Source organism: Lissotriton vulgaris, chromosome 3_2 (genome assembly GCF_964263255.1).
Source record: "Lissotriton vulgaris chromosome 3_2, aLisVul1.2, whole genome shotgun sequence".
NCBI lineage: Eukaryota > Metazoa > Chordata > Amphibia > Caudata > Salamandridae > Lissotriton > Lissotriton vulgaris.
Genome location: NC_141690.1, coordinates 286,650,501 through 286,669,734, shown reverse-complemented (window position 1 = coordinate 286,669,734; position 19,234 = coordinate 286,650,501). Strand labels below are relative to the sequence as shown.

The 19,234-nt window shown below is 50.4% G+C and overlaps 1 protein-coding gene across 2 annotated transcripts in view; it reads right to left on the bottom strand.

Moving 5' to 3' along the window:
* Positions 1 to 1,294: 1,294 nt before the first annotated feature.
* The window catches only part of LOC147725702 (rho-related BTB domain-containing protein 2-like), a 595,476-nt gene continuing 577,536 nt past the window's right edge, over positions 1,295 to 19,234 (bottom strand). The window contains exon 10 of one of the 2 annotated variants that reach the window (XM_086964380.1): positions 1,295 to 7,486. In XM_086964380.1, coding sequence (XP_086820506.1) covers positions 7,308 to 7,486 — 179 coding nt within the window. In that variant the 3' untranslated portion in view covers positions 1,295 to 7,307. The remainder of the gene's footprint in view (positions 7,487 to 19,234) is intronic. The other variant, XR_015309799.1, reaches the window with a different exon arrangement.

The window sequence follows — 19,234 nt, the reverse complement described above, 5'->3', positions numbered from 1 at the left end:
GAATAGGGTTGGCTCGAGCCCGAGCCGGAAGGCTTTTCTTTTAGTTTCATAGCCAGGCCCGAGGGCGGGGCATCTGAAAAGTGTTGCCGGTGTCGACCTGAGCCGGAGCGAAAAGGTGTTACAGAGGCCTTAGGACCGCTGACCCTCGGTGACTGTCTCGTCTTCGACGTCAGAGTCATCGGCCTCGGAGACGGAGAGGTCTCCTTCATAAGCTTTTTACTCCGACTGGAGATTGGGATCAGATCCGAAGATGGCTGGACTCAAGCTGCTTCCGTTAGACATTGCGTGACGTCGAGCCAGAAGGTCATGGATGGTTTTCTTTGACCTGAAAGATGCACAGTCCTCGCAGTTTTTGTCTTCGGGCTCCAAGGTTATGCAGAGATTACAAACCTCGTGTAAGTCCGTGTGTGGTAACTTAGTACCACACCCGGGCCATTTTTTAAAGGAGTCCTTTCCGTTGACTGCTGGCGTGGTCGACACGGATAGGCCCAACGGCCAGCGTTGAAAATTGATATTTTCCAAAGATGCGAGTCGAAAGGGGAACGCGATCGAGACAATACCGTTGAGTGGTGTGGGATTGCGCGTTGAAGGGGGTTTGAAAACAACACCGACCCGGAACGCAACAAATCACATCCGAACCCGATGGCGGAAAAAAACACAATCTGAAGATGGAGTCGATGCCCTAACCTATCTCGTGACTACAAAGACTTCTTCCAAGACAAAAACAAAGTGCAAACATCCGAGCCCAACACCAGATGGCGATCAATGCACAAGTATACGAGCTACAGCTCATATGCCTCGAACATATAGTTTCGACTTGCAGGTTTGCTTGGTGCAGTCACTGTAGGCTTTAAAGTTGTAGCTCGACCACAGGCAGGTCTGAACAGGCTCAATCACAGACATTTGCTTGCAATAGTCCTTACAGGGATAAAAACCTGTCATTTTGGGAGATGACGTCCCTTTCACACCGTAAAACAATTTTTTGATCGAGGTAAGGAGCTCAAAGAGAAGAGAGGCAGATCTGTATCCATATATGGTGGCAGAGAAAGAAAGGACCTGATATCAGCAGGAGGGAGGGACGTCTCTTAAGGGCCCGCACATTATTTGCGGAACGGTGCCACCTACCAAGAGACACTCCGAAAAGTTTATGGATCCAGTCGAAAGGTGAGGAATCTGCAGGTAGCAGTCTCTAGCAGAAATACTTGAATCAAAAGAAACCATTATCAAAGCCTTCTCTTCTACGTCTCCTCCTGGTCCTCAAAAACTTTACAAAGAAAACACAGGGAGTCATAAACCACATTACAAAATATGTTTATTAAAGGTTAGATGGTGAAATACTGAAGGGTGATTGTTTAACACATAATACATTTGACTTGTTACAGGTCACAGTGGTTTTGAAATGTTCCATACAAACAGGGTATCATATCCTGATTGCAAGAAGCCCTTAAGTTTATAAAGTGAATTGGTTTAGTCTGTTGTTGTAAGTAAAGGTTGTGCATGGCAAGGTCCTCAACAGAGCACGCTATAAAAGTGTAAAAGAACTGTGCAGTTTACCATAGCTCCCTCCCCTCCCCCCATATACACTGCAAATACGCCTACATACGCACAAACACACATACACCACTGTCACCACACGGAGCATGCCGCATTAGAAAGGACAGTGGAGGCACGCCAAGGAGTGGTGCACTAAGGAGATCTGAGGTACGAAGAAGCACCTGAACCATTGGACTGCCTCAACCGCTTCACCTCCTCCAGTAGGGGGGTGATGCCGGGCCTCTCCCCACGCATTAGAACAAGGGGGACTTTTAGCCACTTTGCCTAATGTGCCTTCAATAACATCATGAATAAATACATAGATGTTTCAAGACCCCTTAAGATGTCCTCAAAACAGACATGCCTTAATATTTTAGAAGAATTCACCAAGATTGTAAACCTGACATTCCTGCCACGGAGGAGAATCCGAAACAGATCCAAGTTGAAAGAGTCGGATAGGATAAAGGGTCTCCCTTAACGTCTGGAGCTGCATGGGACTGCTGGGGTTAATCGACAAGGCTTATACACTGAGATAAAGATGAGTGTCGGCTAACCTAGCACTGAACCCCTAAACAACATTTCTAAAAGATGCTCAGCATCCAAGGCACGAGAGAGGAAGCCATCCGTTTTGGAAATCTAGAGTATAAGGATGTAATGTGAACAAGGAGAGAGGTAGTGGACACAGCATGGATCTGGAAAGGTGAGGGTGTAAGGATGTAATGTAAACAGGGAGAGAGGTAGCGGACATGGCATGGATCTGGAAAGGCAAGGGTGTAAAGATGTAATATGATCGGGTGAGAGGTAGCAGACACAGCATGGATCTAGAAAGGTAATGTGAACGGGGAGAGGTGGCGGACACAGCATGGATCTGGAAAGGTGAGGGTGTAAAGATGTAATATGATCGGGTGAGAGGTAGCAGACACAGCATGGATCTGGAAAGGTGAGGGTGTAAAGATGTAATGTGAAGAGGGCGAGAGGTAGCAGACACAGCATGGATCTGGAAAGGTGAGGGTGTAAAGATGTAATGTGAACGGAGAGAGGTAGCAGACACAGCATGGATCTGGAAAGGTGAGGGTGTAAAGATGTAATGTGAAGAGGGCGAGAGGTAGCAGACAGCATGGATCTGGAAAGCTAGAGTATAAGGATGTAATGTGAACGGAGAGAGGTAGCAGACACAGCATGGATCTGGAACGGTGAGGGTGTAAAGATGTAATATGATAGGGTTGAGAGGTAGCTGACACAGCATGGATCTGGAAAGGTGAGGGTGTAAAGATGTAATGTGAACGGAGAGAGGTAGCAGACACAGCATGGATCTGGAACGGTGAGGGTGTAAAGATGTAATATGATAGGGTTGAGAGGTAGCTGACACAGCATAGATCTGAAAAGGTGAGGGTGTCTTTCACAGAAAGCATGTGCTCAAAGATGGACAGGTGACTAGACGACAGACCTGAAGACCTTCAACCATAATCTCCTTTTCTCAAACCTAAATGTGCTTTCTTCTGTTAGCACTATGAGAACTCCTCTCACCCTCACGTTTGAACCCTTTCTTGCTACAACCTGTGATATTGCCTCAATCAGGGAAGAGGGACCGTGCTACTGTTGTTTTTTTTACAGTAGGAAGGTTTCTTTTTAAAACTACACTTTCTCCAATTTTCCATCTCTCATTTTACTGTAGCTTTTAAATGGATTTTTTGGGAAAAATATATCAAACTGGTAGCACTTTTTGTATAGCAATCACACCTAAACTGGAAATTTTAATTTAGGTTCTTGAGTAAAAATTGGATTGAATTCCTGTCTGATGATAATTCTTTGGTATATATTTTGAATTGTTTAATGTTTGATGTCATGCACGACCACGGTAGAAAGAGATCTCTCACAGCACCCATCCCTGATTTTGTACACATTGCAGTCTGTTTCCTTTGCGGTACTGCACCTAAATGATAAATATCGACCCAAATTTGCACAGATGTGGTCAATTTTGCAGAGAACAGCTATTGTCTCCCATGGGTCCCTCGTCTAGATTAGTGTGCCGTAGGTTAGTTGACCAATATTCTTCAGGGAAGGGAGATGAGAGTACAAGCAGCTAGGATGCAAAAGAAACTGGAGCTTTGCCTTACTCTGTGCTCACCAACTAGGGTGCACAAGAAGGCACCAGGCCTAAAACTCTTATGGGCGATCGTACTGAAAGGGTTGTAGCATCAAATCCAGCAGCAGTGAATACAAAGAGCACCCAAGCAAGAGATACATCTGGTGGGCAGAGTAAAAGGGCTAATGTTGGTAAAACAGGTGAACTGGTGCACTGAGAAGCCCGTCATCTCCCTACAACAGTGTGACACTTCCTACGTGATGGTAATAAATATGCGCTGTGGAAAGAAGATTGTGAGGCAAACAAATTCAGATTAATCAGGAGATGTTTAAATATGATCTTACATTTTGAGAAGTGAAAGACAGCTGGGTAACCCTGTTCTCCGGACAGTCTTAGGTATTGTAATTGCCTGACACAGTCAAACCTACAGAGAGATTTACGAAACGAGGACTAGACAACGGTGTGACCTCAGAGTCCGAACGACTCCAGTAGATTAGAAACAATGACTTAATGTGAAAGACAGTCCATGCTCCAAACAGAGACCCTCCATGAACTATCGATGCAAGAATACACTCCAAAGAGCAGCAGCCAGAAACCAAGCTCCATGAACTATCGATGCAAGAATACACTCCAAAGAGCAGAACCCAGAAACCAAGCTCCATGAACTATCGATGCAAGAAAACACTCCAAAGAGCAGCACCCAGAAACCAAGCTCCATGAACTATCGATGCAAGAATACACTCCAAAGAGCAGCACCCAGAAACCAAGCTCCATGAACTATCGATGCAAGAATACACTCCAAAGAGCAGAACCCAGAAACCAAGCTCCATGAACTATCGATGCAAGAATACGCTCCAAAGAGCAGCACCCAGAAACTAAGCTCCATGAACTATCGATGCAAGAATACGCTCCAAAGAGCAGAACCCAGAAACCAAGCTCCATGAACTATCGATGCAAGAATACACTCCAAAGAGCAGCACCCAGAAACCAAGCTCCATGAACTATCGATGCAAGAATACACTCCAAAGAGCAGCACCCAGAAACCAAGCTCCATGAACAATCGATGCAAGAATACGCTCCAAAGAGCAGAACCCAGAAACCAAGCTCCATGAACTATCGATGCATGAATACACTCCAAGAGCAGCACCCAGAAACCAAGCTCATTCAACAGCATGCAATCCGGGAAAACGCAATTCAGCAAATTCTGACAGGAAAATGTATCTCATTGCATCCACAATACAAATACAAAAACCACAAGCTGAGCCAATCAAAGTCCAACCAACAACCCAAACCACAGCAGATCCTTCCAAAGCTTTACGGGATCCCTCAGTGCACTCATAACCTCCTAATATCGAACACACAAGATAAACCGTAGCAGAACCATCTCAAAATCTTAAGCGGTTCCTTAATGCAATTGGAGGTCGGAGCCTCTCATCATAGAAGCAGCAAGCTAAATCCCCAGTAGAACCATCCTAAAACCGTATGCGATTCCTTAATGCTATCCGAGCCCCCGAACATCAAACCTGCAAAGTAAACCTCAGCAGACCCCATTCTAAACCTAAAGAGACATCTCCGCGAGATCCAGAAAAGCAGAGACTTGCCTTATGAACTCAGAACAGAGACAAATTGTCTGAGCCTACAAATAAATTCAGCATATCTCTGAAATGTGGAACAGGAAGAGGCAGAAAGCAACTTCAGAAACTGGAACTGCTAGTGACCCGTCTTCTGCATCTAGAATCAGAAGGGCAAAGTCTTTTGAAATGAAATCGAACAAGGTCTTTTTAGCAAGCCGTAACTGCGATCTAGCAGGAATATAGGAGCACAACTCAAAATAAACAGAACACGAAGAGAAATAATCCCATGCACCCAGAAACCAAAGGCCTCTTAAACCTAATCTTTGTACAAATGTATCCTTCTCTTATTCCCAAATAATAAGATTCTGTACGTTAACAATCACCTCTATAGTCTGTTGGCTCAGAACCAGTCATCGCCATCTTTAGAAACGCAGAATCCCAAACCAGAAGCTGTTCACAGCTTATTCATAAAAACAGTGGACATACTGCACTACTTGGTACAGGCAACATCACCCCCCTCCTGATCAGCAACAGAGGGCGCTGCAAGTGGTTCAAATAGCCCCTGCTACAGCTTGAAGGGAGGAAGAATAGTCTAAGAGATCATACACGTTGAGACCAGACCCTACACTGTGTGCCACATGTCTTCACATCCCTCTGCGTAGGCTCAACATGAAGGTCCAAGCCCAGTCTCTATCTCCCTCATATTACAGAAGAGCGCCTCGAAATAGCTCCTCATGAGAGACAGGCCGAGGGCACTTACCCCGGGCACCCATCCGCCAAGACCCATTCACAGCTTATCTAGGTCCTGTCGCTGTGCAGAATAACTCCGCACACGCCTTAGACTCAAACGGCAGAGGAGCTTACACTCCTGTGTGAGTTGAAGAACAACAACAGGGAAGGAATGGATAAGGGAGGACCCTTCTCGCTTACTGTCCACCTGCTGAAAAGGCACCGTGAGGTCAACAAGGAGTTAAAGCGGAGGAGCCAAGGTTAGTTTTGTAAACTTGAAACTGGAGAACATTACTGTAAACCTCGGGTAGATACAAAGATGGAGTATTTAAGGATTGCCTTGCGAAAGGTGCAGGCAGCGAGTGGCTCAAATGAAGCCCGCAAGCATCCCCAGCACACTCATAACGCACACAAGGAATGCATTCATCTGCTGTAGGGCCCTGCAGTGGTTTGTGTCTGTGTTTTGGCATTTTGATAAGAGAGCCCCCTCCGATAGCTAACATGGAAAGAGCACTCATGCTACAAGTAACGTGTGTGATGTGCAGAGAGTAGAGCTAGAAACGTAGCACCGGGTATGTTCTCTGCACTCAAGCATCTCAGCAGGTGCCCGTTGACCAGACTCGGAGCACCTACTCAACCTTCACATCCCTCAGAGTCCTTTTACTTCATGAGAAAGGAATCATTCAACACTGTTAAGTATCCCCTTTCTTTAGAGGCAATGTAGCATATTGGACAAGAGTCCCTGTCCCTGTAAAACTTGAGCGCCATCTTGGAACGGGCAATGCAGGCAACGCTTAGATGTGGTGTTCACAGCTTGAAGTGCAGGGCTAGTGAGAGAGGACAGCCATTCTGCCCACCCATCTTCACATTGTGCTTTCCGTGGATTAAACATAGTGATGCGAACCATAATGCTATTAACGTGTGGCAAACGGTGCACATACCGCCCCATTAGCCAGTTCAATAATGACATGCTTTAACTGGAAGCTTCCGAGCAGCCCTTTTGGAGATTAAATGCTGGTCACGTCCTGGTTCTGTGTACTGTGGTAACACCCTGCTAACAAGGCAGGCATATCCAACCAATTGTTGAGCAACGTTCTCATCATCCAGCCGTTTTCCCACTCTTGCATCACATCACAGCAGCGAGTGGACGCTCAGGGTGTCAGGATCCGCTCTGCGTCACATTAGTACACTTTGAAAAAAGGTGGTGTGAAATCACTTCCAAACCTTCACCATTGACTGTCAGTGCAGCCGCATGACTTGGCCAGTAGAGCCTGATGAATCTCCGCCACAGGTCAGCGAAGGCACAAGCGACTCTCAAGGCAGAACAAGCCAAAGCTGAGCATTGATTCATCTCTTTATTCAGGGAATCTTCACCACATCCACGCTCACGACACGTGGGGCGAGGAGGAAGATGGCCGCCAGAAGCACCACTTGCTCTTGGTGTGCTGCTTGTGCAGGATCTCCTCCTCCCGCTCACGCTCCTTCTTGGAGCGCAGGTAGCGGTCCTCCTCCTTCAAGTACCAGACCGGGGGCCAGCGGTGCTTCTCGAAGTGACTTTTGTTTTCTGCAATGGAGAACACAAATTGGAAGTAGTTAGCAGAGGGAATCTAACAAGAAAATTAGCAAAGAGTGCACGGACGACAAGCACCACCATGTTCTGAACATTGAATTTGCGGCCGAGGCAGCAGTCCTAGATTGCACTGGTAGTATAATGCTCTGCGAGCAACGATCGTAGCTCCTGGAGGCGGGCTAGCCTGAGAATCCACGTCCAAGAGCAGAGCCAGGAGTCATGTGAACATAAGCCGATCCCACAAAAGAAGAATGTTTTCCAAGATACTTTCTAAGACCCTATTGATACGCCAAGATTGCCTTTTACTCACAGCCCACACATTTATCTGTGTAGAAACAACACGCTCTCTCACCCACTCTTTCTTACTCACCCATTTTCAGTCTTATAGTTTACTTTATCTATCTTAGACTCATTCTCTTCTCCGTCCCACTCCATTTTAGTCTCAGCATCTCTTACTTTTTCTTTCTCGCACCCTAGCTATCTTTCTCTTTCTACTCCCTTTTCTTCTCCTCCTACAAATCAGTAAGATGTGTAAAAAATAAAAAGCATACTACTACTTACCAAGTAAGTATCTACTCTTAGCAAGTAGCACTGTTTTTTATTTATATCAATCTTTATTTCGGCCGATTTGACCATCAAAGATATACAATAAGAACACATTACAACCATTATAAAATCATCAAGAGTAAACAACAAATACACATTGTACAATGTAAAATCGTTCCATTCTAAGAATTAAGTACTACTAGAGTTAGCACAGATAAAAAACCGTACGGTTAAAATTTGTTGAACTTAAAGTTAGGAGGGAGCCTGCGACTTTAGAATACGGGTGCGAGTATGCCAGACATTGGTAAGAAATTTTGCTAGTGCAAACACAATTGGACTCGAAACATCAGTTTTTAAAATTCTATACATCGGGAGATACTCCCTACAACCAAGGTTTCTAATAAGTGGGAGGAGCCAGTATTTCCTAGCTGCCTTGTAAGTTGGGCAAAAGAAGACCACATGTAACTCACTTTCCTCAGCACCAGTGCATGCCGAGCATTGCTTGGTAGAGGGTGGTGTTGACCAGGAGCTAGTATAGGATCGCAGAGGCAGTGTGCCGTATCTCCTGGCCAGCACAGGGGACATAGCGTCCAGGACCCTCTCCAGCCTGTATGAGTCCATGCTTTGCGCAAATACAGATGTTAATGACCCCTCACCCTGACAGTCCAAGGCCATGGCTAGTTTCTGCTCATGGTAAACATTGACCAGAGCTCTCCGTGGGATCTTTAGTGAGGCATTAGCTGGATCGGACCAGAGGTCGGGGAACCCCAGTCTCACACAGGATTTTTGTATATATTTTATCCAGGGGATCTGTAAAGCTTTGGGATGGGTTAGAAACTCCCTCAGTTCCGCCCTATAAGTAGAGAGTTCTTCGCTACTCCATAGCCTTCGCCAAAAGACTATGGGTCTGAGACCTAGTTCGTCAGCTATTGGTCTCAGTCCCAGATCCATCCTCAGGGGAAGGAGCGGGGTGCTAGGCGGAAGTGCAACTATCTGTCTGATAAAGTTGTTCTCGGTTATAGACAGTCTGCGGGAAGATGTGTGACCCCACAGTTCCGCCCCATACATAATGGCACCCCTGGCCTGTGCCTTGTAGATCTGGATGAGCGGCCCCAACGGATGGTATGTGGAGCTTTTCATCATCCGAGCAATGCCCCCAGTGGTCTGTACTAATTTAAGATTTGCCCTAGTCTGGTGTGATCCCCAGGACATGGTTTCGTTTAAAGTTACACCAAGATATTCAAAGGTGGAGACTCTCTCTAGCCTTGAGGATCCCAATAAGGGATTCGGGCGCAATTTTTGGGTTGGGTTCAGGACCATAAACTTGGTTTTAGCCGCATTGATTTCTAAGCCCCTATCTGTGCAAAAGGCCACAAATGAGTCAAGGATCCTCTGTATCCCCATTGGGGTTTTGGACAGCAGCAGGGTGTCATCTGCAAACATGATTGCAGGCACCCTGCTGCCGTTCAACCTTGGGGCGTCAGTATATTCAGTGCCATTCAGGTGAGCGATTACCCCGTTGACAAAAAGGGAGAACAGGGTCGGTGCCAATACACAACCCTGTCTAACCCCCCTGTCAACGGGGAATCTGTCCGTCAGTTCCCCAAATTTCCTGCACCTGACCCGGGCATAGTTGTTATGGTGCAGTCTCTGTAAAATTATCAGGATGTCCGGGGGGACGCCCATCTCGGCCAAAACACTCCAAAGTTTCCCTCTGGGCACCAGGTCGAAGGCGGCCCTCAGATCCACAAATATTGTGTATAAGCTGCCACCTTTGAATATCGCTGCCCTCCAGTAAATAATGTTCAAGCGAAAGACCTGGTCCACTGTAGAGACTCCCTTTCTGAAGCCCGCCTGATACGGACTAAGGGCACCCGTCTCTTCTGCCCAGTCCTGAAGCCGGTTCAACAGTATCCTACCAAACAGCTTTTGTGACACATCAATTAAACTGATTGGTCTGTAATTGGCTGGGAGCAGGGGCGAGCCCTTTTTAAATATGGGAACCACCTCTGCCCCCAGCCAAGTACTCGGGATTTCCATGCCGCACAGAACTCCATTACACAGAACGGCAAGGTAGGGGGCCCAGACGTCGGGCTCCTGCTTAAACAGGTCCCCGGGTAGGCCATCCAATCCTGGCGCCTTTCTTGGTGTCAGTCCTGCTATTGCTGCCTTGACCTCCCCCACTGTTATTATATCCCCGTCGTACTCAGCCAGTCCATTACCGATGTCATTCATGGTTTCTCCCAGCTCAGAGCTATAAAGAGACTGGAAGTGTGCCTGCCACACCCCTGCTGCAATATTAGGCTCTAATGCCGAGTGGAGACTCCCCGACCCCCGTTAACTACTCTCCAGAACATTCAGTGGTCTCTTATTGCGAGGGAATTAGTTAGCTCCTCCCATTGGTTCTCCTCCCATTCAGTTTTAGCGTGGGCAACTAGTTTTTTGTATGCCCGTCTACTTTCTCTTAGCTTCTCTCCAACTTGGCCCTCCTTGATGCTTCTGAGAAGTTCTCCCTTTGCCTTCCTGCAGGCTGTATTATACCATGAGGATTTGTGTTGCTGCCCCCTCCTCGGATTCTGTACCTTACTAAAGAGTTCGGGGGCCGCTCCCTTTATGAGGTCCTCGTGGGCCTGGTATAGTTTATCATGGGAATCTTTGTTGCCCACGCCATTAGCTAAGTCTCCCACTCTTTCCAAAATAGGGATTAGCCCTGCGTAGAGCCTCGGGAGTTTCACTTGGCTCGTGGCTAGTTTTTCCCACCTCATTCTTCTCCTGTTGTTACCCAGTAGAAGTTCAGGTTTGTTCTCCTCCTCGGTTGTTATAGAGGCTTCTAGACCGGGGTGGATGAGATCAAGTTCAAGGGCGTTATGATCACTATCTAGTCTTTCAGTGACCCTAAAGTCCAGAATAGATGGCCAATTCACTATCTGTACCAAGGCGAATCCAAGCGAGATTCTCTTCCTGCTCTGTTATAGGTGGTTTTGCTTGGTACATCAGACTTGATGCGCCCATTGCAGGCTCTGATTCCATGCTTTAGGGTGAGGGCAGTGATCTGCAGTGCTACGGGGGTCCATGCCTTCGGGGGAGGAGCTACTACCGAAGGTACTGACCACCTGGCCTCTTCTTCCATGGGGAATCCCTCTAGGAGGCCAGACAGCGGCTCGAAATGGGAATTTAGATCCCCTCCCACTACATAGGGTAGATCTCTTGGCATTTCAGCTAAGTAAACTGAAAGCTCATCTATGGTGGAAGATTCCCTAGAAGCTCCCACTGGCCTGGAGTAGATGTTTATCAGGGCAAGTTTCGCTTGATTCGGCCAGGACAATAGAACCACTAGGATATCATCAGATGGCACCGGTAAACGTGAAGCCTGGCAGCCTAGGTGGGATGCCACCCAGGTTGTGAGTCCACCTGAAGGGCGACCCTTCCCCTCCCACCTAGCCGGGATGGAAAATGACAGGTCGCCCTGGTGCCTATGTTCTTCCCTTGCCCAGGTCTCCTGGAACATGCAAACATCCCCAGACTCAATATAAGTTACCCAGTCTTGAGTGACCAGCTTATTAGCTAGGCCGGCCACGTTCCACCAGATTAGCCTCAGGCGCCCAGTAGCAGCAGCAGGGGGCGTTGCAGGGTTGGAAGTGTTGGGGGAGCCAGTGCCAGATGCTACACCAATTACTGCGTCAGGAACATTGTCAATGGTAAATCCAGTTGGATCAGAAAGTTCACTGGGGCCGTTGTCCGAGGTCACAAGATTGGGGTCAAGGTTTAGGGACAGTCAATCAACCCCATCCAGTCCACTCAAACAATTAAAACGATTGTAGTACAAAAAGGGTGTCTCCGGGGGTCGGTACACTGGACGTGCAGCATGTCCCTTATATCTGGGTCTCCGTTCTACCCTTGTCCAGTTGCCTTGTGGCAGGTCTTGGTGCATGCGGATGGGGGGAAAGAAAATGGAGACTGGCAGAGTCTGTATGGTGGAATGCAGTGATCTGTTTGACCCAGCGCAAATATGTAATACTGTCCCAGGGTCTCGCAAAGACACCATAATGCAGTCCCCTATTATCTGTGTAGAAACAACACGCTCTCTCACCCACTCTTTCTTACTCACCCATTTTCAGTCTTATAGTTTATTTTATCTATCTTAGACTCATTCTCTTCTCCGTCCCACTCCGTTTTAGTCTCAGCATCTCTCTTACTTTTTCCTATCTCGCACCCTAGCTATCTTTCTCTTTCTGCTCCCTTTTCTTCTCCTCCTACAAATCAGTAAGATGTGTAAAAAATAAAAAGCATACTACTACTTACCAAGTAAGTATCTACTCTTAGCAAGTAGCACTGTAGATTCACAGGATCTGCAAATTCCTGCAATCTAATGTTTGACTTGGACGTTTGATAATTGTTTTTCTTCAAATAAGTGTTTCGAGCCACAAGATATAGGGAGATTTCTCCCTCAGATAGGAATGCTCATCGGCACAGACTACCTGTTTCGTTGTTTCTTGCAGTGGGTGCGAGCAGCTTGGAGTGGTCAGAGTGCGCATAGCTGCCATGGTTTCACATTGCCATGTGTGACATTTTCATCATTTCAGTGTTATTATGAGTGACATTTCAACGAGTATGAGTGGCACTTTCTCGCGAGCAAAATGAAGCATTGAAGACAAGGCAACTATATAAACTTTACAAATTACAACCATTCGTGGAAAGAGAAACTCTACTCCAACTTAATACAGACACAGGGAACACACACCAAAACGTAGGGACACACAAATGGGGCATAAAGGTATAGGTGAATTGGCACTGACCATTATAAACACGGTGCAGAAAGACAGAAACTGAAACTTGGAAAGACCAAAAACTGGGTAAATAGCTTAAAAAATTAATGTTATTGGGATTGTGTGTAATGTACCTTGTGCTCAGCGACACTTACAACATCAATGCATCCTCATGTCACTGCCCTAGTCGCATGCTGCAGTTTCACTCACAGTGGCAGCATATTGCTAGCTCAGGGGTCCACTTGTGGTGGGTGCGATGCCCCCCAGCTGCGCTCTCCACAAACGCCAACCACGTCGATACTTGGCAGGGCTGTGCTGTGTCAGTCACTGCTCGCTGATTATCAGTGAGCACGGAGCACCGGTTGATGGTTAAGGAGCATGGGGGACGGGCCCAGCCTCTACGTGCAGCGTTAGCGTGGCCCAAGAGCAGGGCTCGAGCGACTTGCACGGCTCAGGCTGCATTTCCACTTGGCTGACCTCTGCAAGGGCAGGGAGACCAGGCTGCTTAGGCACCTCACCTGTTACCACCCTGCGGAGGCTGCGGGCCTCATTTACGTTAGGAAAGGAGCATCCTATTGCGTGCCGACGCCATGGTCTGTCACCACACTCGGAATGGCAGACATGTCTACGGTGCACATGAGTACTGCAAGAAAGAGTTTAATTGAATGCTGGCGCAGGGAATTTTCATGAGGTGAGGAATCCACAGCCAGATATATCCATCAGAACAGGTTACACTGCTCCAGCACAGGTTACACCGATTCAGCACAGGTTACACTGCTTCAGCACAGGTTACACTGCTCCAGCACAGGTTACACTGCTCCAGCACAGGTTACACTGCTCCAGCACAGGTTACACCGCTTTAGCACAGGTTACACTGCTCCAGCACAGGTTACACCGCTTTAGCACAGGTTACACTGCTCCAGCACAGGTTACAGCGCTCCAGCACAGGTTACACCGCTTCAGCACAGGTTACACCGCTTCAGCACAGGTTACACCGCTTCAGCACAGGTTACACTGCTCCAGCACAGGTTACACGGCTTTAGCACAGGTTACACTAATCCAGCACAGGTTACACCGCTTCAGCACAGGTTACACTGCTTCAGCACAGGTTACACTGCTCCAGCACAGGTTACACTGCTCCAGCACAGGTTACACTGCTCCAGCACAGGTTACACTGCTCCAGCACAGGTTACACCGTTTTAGCACAGGTTACACTGCTCCAGCACAGGTTACACCGCTTCAGCACAGGTTACACTGCTCCAGCACAGGTTACACCGCTTCAGCACAGGTTACACCGCTTCAGCACAAGTTACACTGCTCCAGCACAGGTTACACGGCTTTAGCACAGGTTACACTAATCCAGCACATGTTACACCGCTTCAGCACAAGTTACACTGCTTCAGCACAGGTTACATTGCTTCAGTACAGATATCTTGTCTTTCTTTGAGACATAATCTTCTGGGGAGGAGCACGGGTGCATGTGAATCTACACTACACGGTACAAACAGATGCTTACATGGTAAGTAACATTTTCCGTTGGTAGCCTGTGTTGCTGTAGATTCACATGCTCTGCACAGACTCTAAAGTAGTGTTCCCCTGCCAGCACTGGCTGGTGTGAGGATGATGCTGATGTCTGACATAAGGGCCTGTTGTCTAGCTAGAATACCCACACAATAGTGTTTAGTGAATGTGTGTGGGATTGACCATGTAGCTTCTTTACATATGTCAGCTAGGAGAATATTCCCCAAGAAGGACATAGATGAAAATTCTTCCATGTAGAATGCGCCCCGAGTGTGACAGGGAGAGTTGTATTGGCTTAATGATAGCACGTCTTGACCATCCATCTAGCAATGTCCGCTTTAGACGTAGGGTGGCCCTCATACAGTTTTCCAAAAGCTACAGAAAGCTGATGGTCTGTTTTACAGAAAGACTTGGTTCTCTCTATGGAATAAATGAGAGCACATTTAACATCTAAGGTGTGGAGAGGTTTCTGCAGCCTCGTCTGGTCGGAGAGGTCTCTGCAGCCTCGTCTGGCCGGAGACGTCTCTGCAGCCTCGTCTGGTCGGAGAGAACTCTGCAGCCTCGTCTGGTTGGAGAGGTCTCTGCAGCCTCGTCTGGTCGGAGAGGTCTCTGCAGCCTCCTCTGGTCGGAGAGGTCTCTGCAGCCTCGTCTGGTCGGAGAGGTCTCTGCAGCCTCGTCTGGTCGGAGGTCTCTGCAGCCTCGTCTGGTCGGAGGTCTCTGCAGCCTCGTCTGGTCGGAAAGGTCTCTGCAGCCTCGTCTGGTCGGAGAGGTCTCTGCAGCCTCGTCTGGTCGGAGAGGTCTCTGCAGCCTCGTCTGGTCGGAGAGGTCTCTGCAGCCTCGTCTGGTCGGAGAGGTCTCTGCAGCCTCGTCTGGTCGGAGAGGTCTCTGCAGCCTCGTCTGGTTGGAGAGGTCTATGCAGCCTTGTCTGGTCGGAGAGGTCTCTGCAGCCTTGTCTGATCGGAGAGGTCTCTGCAGCCTCGTCTGGTTGGAGAGGTCTCTGCAGCCTTGTCTGGTCAGAGAGGTCTCTGCAGCCTCGTCTGGTTGGAGAGGTCTCTGCAGCCTCGTCTGGTCGGAGAGGTCTCTGCAGCCTCGTTTGGTCGGAGAGGTCTCTGCAGCCTCGTCTGGTCGGAGAGGTCTCTGCAGCCTCGTCTGGTCGGAGAGAACTCTGCAGCCTCGTCTGGTTGGAGAGGTCTCTGCAGCCTTGTCTGGTCGAAGAGGTCTCTGCAGCCTCGTCTAGTCGGAGAGGTCTCTGCAGCCTCGTCTGGTCGGAGAGGTCTCTGCAGCCTCGTCTGGTCGGAGAGAACTCTGCAGCCTCGTCTGGTTGGAGAGGTCTCTGCAGCCTTGTCTAGTCGGAGAGGTCTCGGCAGCCTCGTCTGGTCGGAGAGGACTCTGCCGCCTCGTCTGGTTGGAGAGGTCTTTGCAGCCTCGTCTGGTTGGAGAGGTCTCTGCAGCCTTGTCTGGTCGGAGAGGTCTCTGCAGCCTCGTCTGGTCGGAGATGTCTCTGCAGCCTCGTCTGGTTGGAGAGGACTCTGCAGCCTCGTCTGGTCGGAGAGGACTCTGCAGCCTCGTCTGGTCGGAGAGGTCTCTGCAGCCTCGTCTGGTCGGAGAGGTCTTTGCAGCCTCGTTTGGTCGGAGAGGTCTCTGCAGCCTCATCTGGTCGGAGAGGTCTCTGCAGCCTCGTCTGGTTGGAGAGGTCTCTGCAGCCTCGTCTGGTTGGAGAGGACTCTGCAGCCTCGTCTGGTTGGAGAGGTCTCTGCAGCATCGTCTAGTTGGAGAGGTCTCTGCAGCCTCGTCTGGTTGAAGAGGTCTCTGCAGCCTCGTCTGGTTGGAGAGGTCTCTGCAGCCTCGTCTGGTCGGAGAGGTCTCTGCAGCCTCATCTGGTTGGAGAGGTCTCTGCAGCCTCGTCTGGTCGGAGAGGTCTCTGCAGCCTCGTCTGGTCGGAGAGGTCTCTGCAGCCTCGTCTGGTTGGAGAGGTCTCTGCAGCCTCGTCTGGTCGGAGAGGACTCTGCAGCCTCGTCTGGTCGGAGAGGACTCTGCAGCCTCGTCTGGTTGGAGAGGTCTCTGCAGCCTCGTCTGGTTGTAGAGGTCTCTGCAGCCTCGTCTGGTCGGAGAGGTCTCTGCAGCCTCGCTTGGTTGGAGAGGTCTCTGCAGCCTCGTCCGGTCGGAGAGGACTCTGCAGCCTCGTCCGGTCGGAGAGGACTCTGCAGCCTCGTCCGGTCGGAGAGGACTCTGCAGCCTCATCTGGTTGGAGAGGTGTCTGCAGCCTCGTCTGGTCGGAGAGGACTCTGCAGCCTCGTCTGGTTGGAGAGGTGTCTGCAGCCTCGTCTGGTCGGAGAGGTCTCTGCAGCCTCGTCTGGTCGGAGAGGTCTCTGCAGCCTCGTCTGGTTGGAGAGGTCTCTGCAGCCTCGTCTGGTCGGAGAAGTCTCTGCAGCCTCGTCTGGTTGGAGAGGTCTCTGCAGCCTCATCTGGTTGGAGAGGACTCTGCAGCCTCGTCTGGTTGGAGAGGTGTCTGCAGCCTCGTCTGGTCGGAGAGGTCTCTGCAGCCTCGTCTGGTCGGAGAGGTCTCTGCAGCCTCGTCTGGTCGGAGAGGTCTCTGCAGCCTCGTCTGGTCGGAGAGAGGTCTCTGCCGCCTCATCTGGTTGGAGAGGTCTCTGCAGCCTCGTCTGGTCGGAGAGGTCTCTGCAGCCTCGCTTGGTCGGAGAGGTCTCTGCAGCCTCGTCCGGTCGGAGAGGACTCTGCAGCCTCATCTGGTTGGAGAGGACTCTGCAGCCTCGTCTGGTTGGAGAGGTGTCTGCAGCCTCGTCTGGTCGGAGAGGTCTCTGCAGCCTCGTCTGGTCGGAGAGGTCTCTGCAGCCTCGTCTGGTTGGAGAGGTCTATGCAGCCTTGTCTGGTCGGAGAGGTCTCTGCAGCCTCGTCTGGTTGGAGAGGTCTATGCAGCCTTGTCTGGTCGGAGAGGTCTCTGCAGCCTTGTCTGATCGGAGAGGTCTCTGCAGCCTCGTCCGGTCGGAGAGGTCTCTGCAGCCTCGTCTGGTCGGAGAAGTCTCTGCAGCCTCGTCTGGTTGGAGAGGTCTCTGCAGCCTCATCTGGTTGGAGAGGACTCTGCAGCCTCGTCTGGTTGGAGAGGTCTCTGCAGCCTCGTCTGGTTGGAGAGGTCTCTGCAGCCTCGTCTGGTCGGAGAGGACTCTGCAGCCTCGTCTGGTCGGAGAGGACTCTGCAGCCTCGTCTGGTCGGAGAGGACTCTGCAGCCTCGTCTGGTCGGAGAGGACTCTGCAGCCTCGTCTGGTCGGAGAGGACTCTGCAGCCTCGTCTGGTCGGAGAGGACTCTGCAGCCTCGTCCGGTCGGAGAGGTCTCTGCAGCCTCGTCTGGTCGGAGAAGTCTCTGCAGCCTCGTCTGGTTGGAGAGGTCTCTGCAGCCTCATCTGGTTGGAGAGGACTCTGCAGCCTCGTCTGGTTGGAGAGGTGTCTGCAGCCTCGTCTGGTCGGAGAGGTCTCTGCAGCCTCGTCTGGTCGGAGAGAGGTCTCTGCCGCCTCATCTGGTTGGAGAGGTCTCTGCAGCCTCGTCTGGTCGGAGAGGTCTCTGCAGCCTCGTCTGGTCGGAGAGAGGTCTCTGCCGCCTCATCTGGTTGGAGAGGTCTCTGCAGCCTCGTCTGGTCGGAGAGGTCTCTGCAGCCTCGCTTGGTCGGAGAGGTCTCTGCAGCCTCGTCTTGTCGGAGAGGACTCTGCAGCCTCGTCCGGTCGGAGAGGACTCTGCAGCCTCATCTGGTTGGAGAGGACTCTGCAGCCTCGTCTGGTTGGAGAGGTGTCTGCAGCCTCGTCTGGTTGGAGAGGTCTCTGCAGCCTCGTCTGGTTGGAGAGGTCTCTGCAGCCTCGTCCGGTCGGAGAGGACTCTGCAGCCTCGTCCGGTCGGAGAGGACTCTGCAGCCTCGTCCGGTCGGAGAGGACTCTGCAGCCTCATCTGGTTGGAGAGGACTCTGCAGCCTCGTCTGGTTGGAGAGGTGTCTGCAGCCTCGTCTGGTCGGAGAGGTCTCTGCAGCCTCGTCTGGTCGGAGAGGTCTCTGCAGCCTCGTCTGGTTGGAGAGGTCTCTGCAGCCTCGTCTGGTCGGAGAAGTCTCTGCAGCCTCGTCTGGTTGGAGAGGTCTCTGCAGCCTCATCTGGTTGGAGAGGACTCTGCAGCCTCGTCTGGTTGGAGAGGTGTCTGCAGCCTCGTCTGGTCGGAGAGGTCTCTGCAGCCTCGTCTGGTCGGAGAGGTCTCTGCAGCCTCGTCTGGTCGGAGAGGTCTCTGCAGCCTCGTCTGGTCGGAGAGAGGTCTCTGCCGCCTCATCTGGTTGGAGAGGTCTCTGCAGCCTCGTCTGGTCGGAGAGGTCTCTGCAGCCTCGCTTGGTCGGAGAGGTCTCTGCAGCCTCGTCTTGTCGGAGAGGACTCTGCAGCCTCGTCCGGTCGGAGAGGACTCTGCAGCCTCATCTGGTTGGAGAGGACTCTGCAGCCTCGTCTGGTTGGAGAGGTGTCTGCAGCCTCGTCTGGTTGGAGAGGTCTCTGCAGCCTCGTCTGGTCGGAGAGGTCTCTGCAGCCTCGTCTGGTTGAGGGAAGAAGGCTGGGAGCTCTGCTGTTTTGTTAAGGTGGAAAGGGTAAACCACCTTAGGGCCAAACTTAGGGTTGATCCTCAGCATTACAATGTCCTTGTGAATCTGACGGAAGGATTCTCGTATTGTGAGGCTTTGCAACTCACTGATGCGTCTAGGACCACCTGCCAGGAGAGGGATTGGAGGGGGCAACAGTCCAGTGGCTCAAAAGGGGAACTACAAGTCTAGTGAGGACTATGTTAAGATGACATATTAGGGTGAGTGACCCTTTTGAGATCCTCCATGAAGGCTTTAACCAAGTGTATGCGGAAGAAGGAGGAAAATAACCA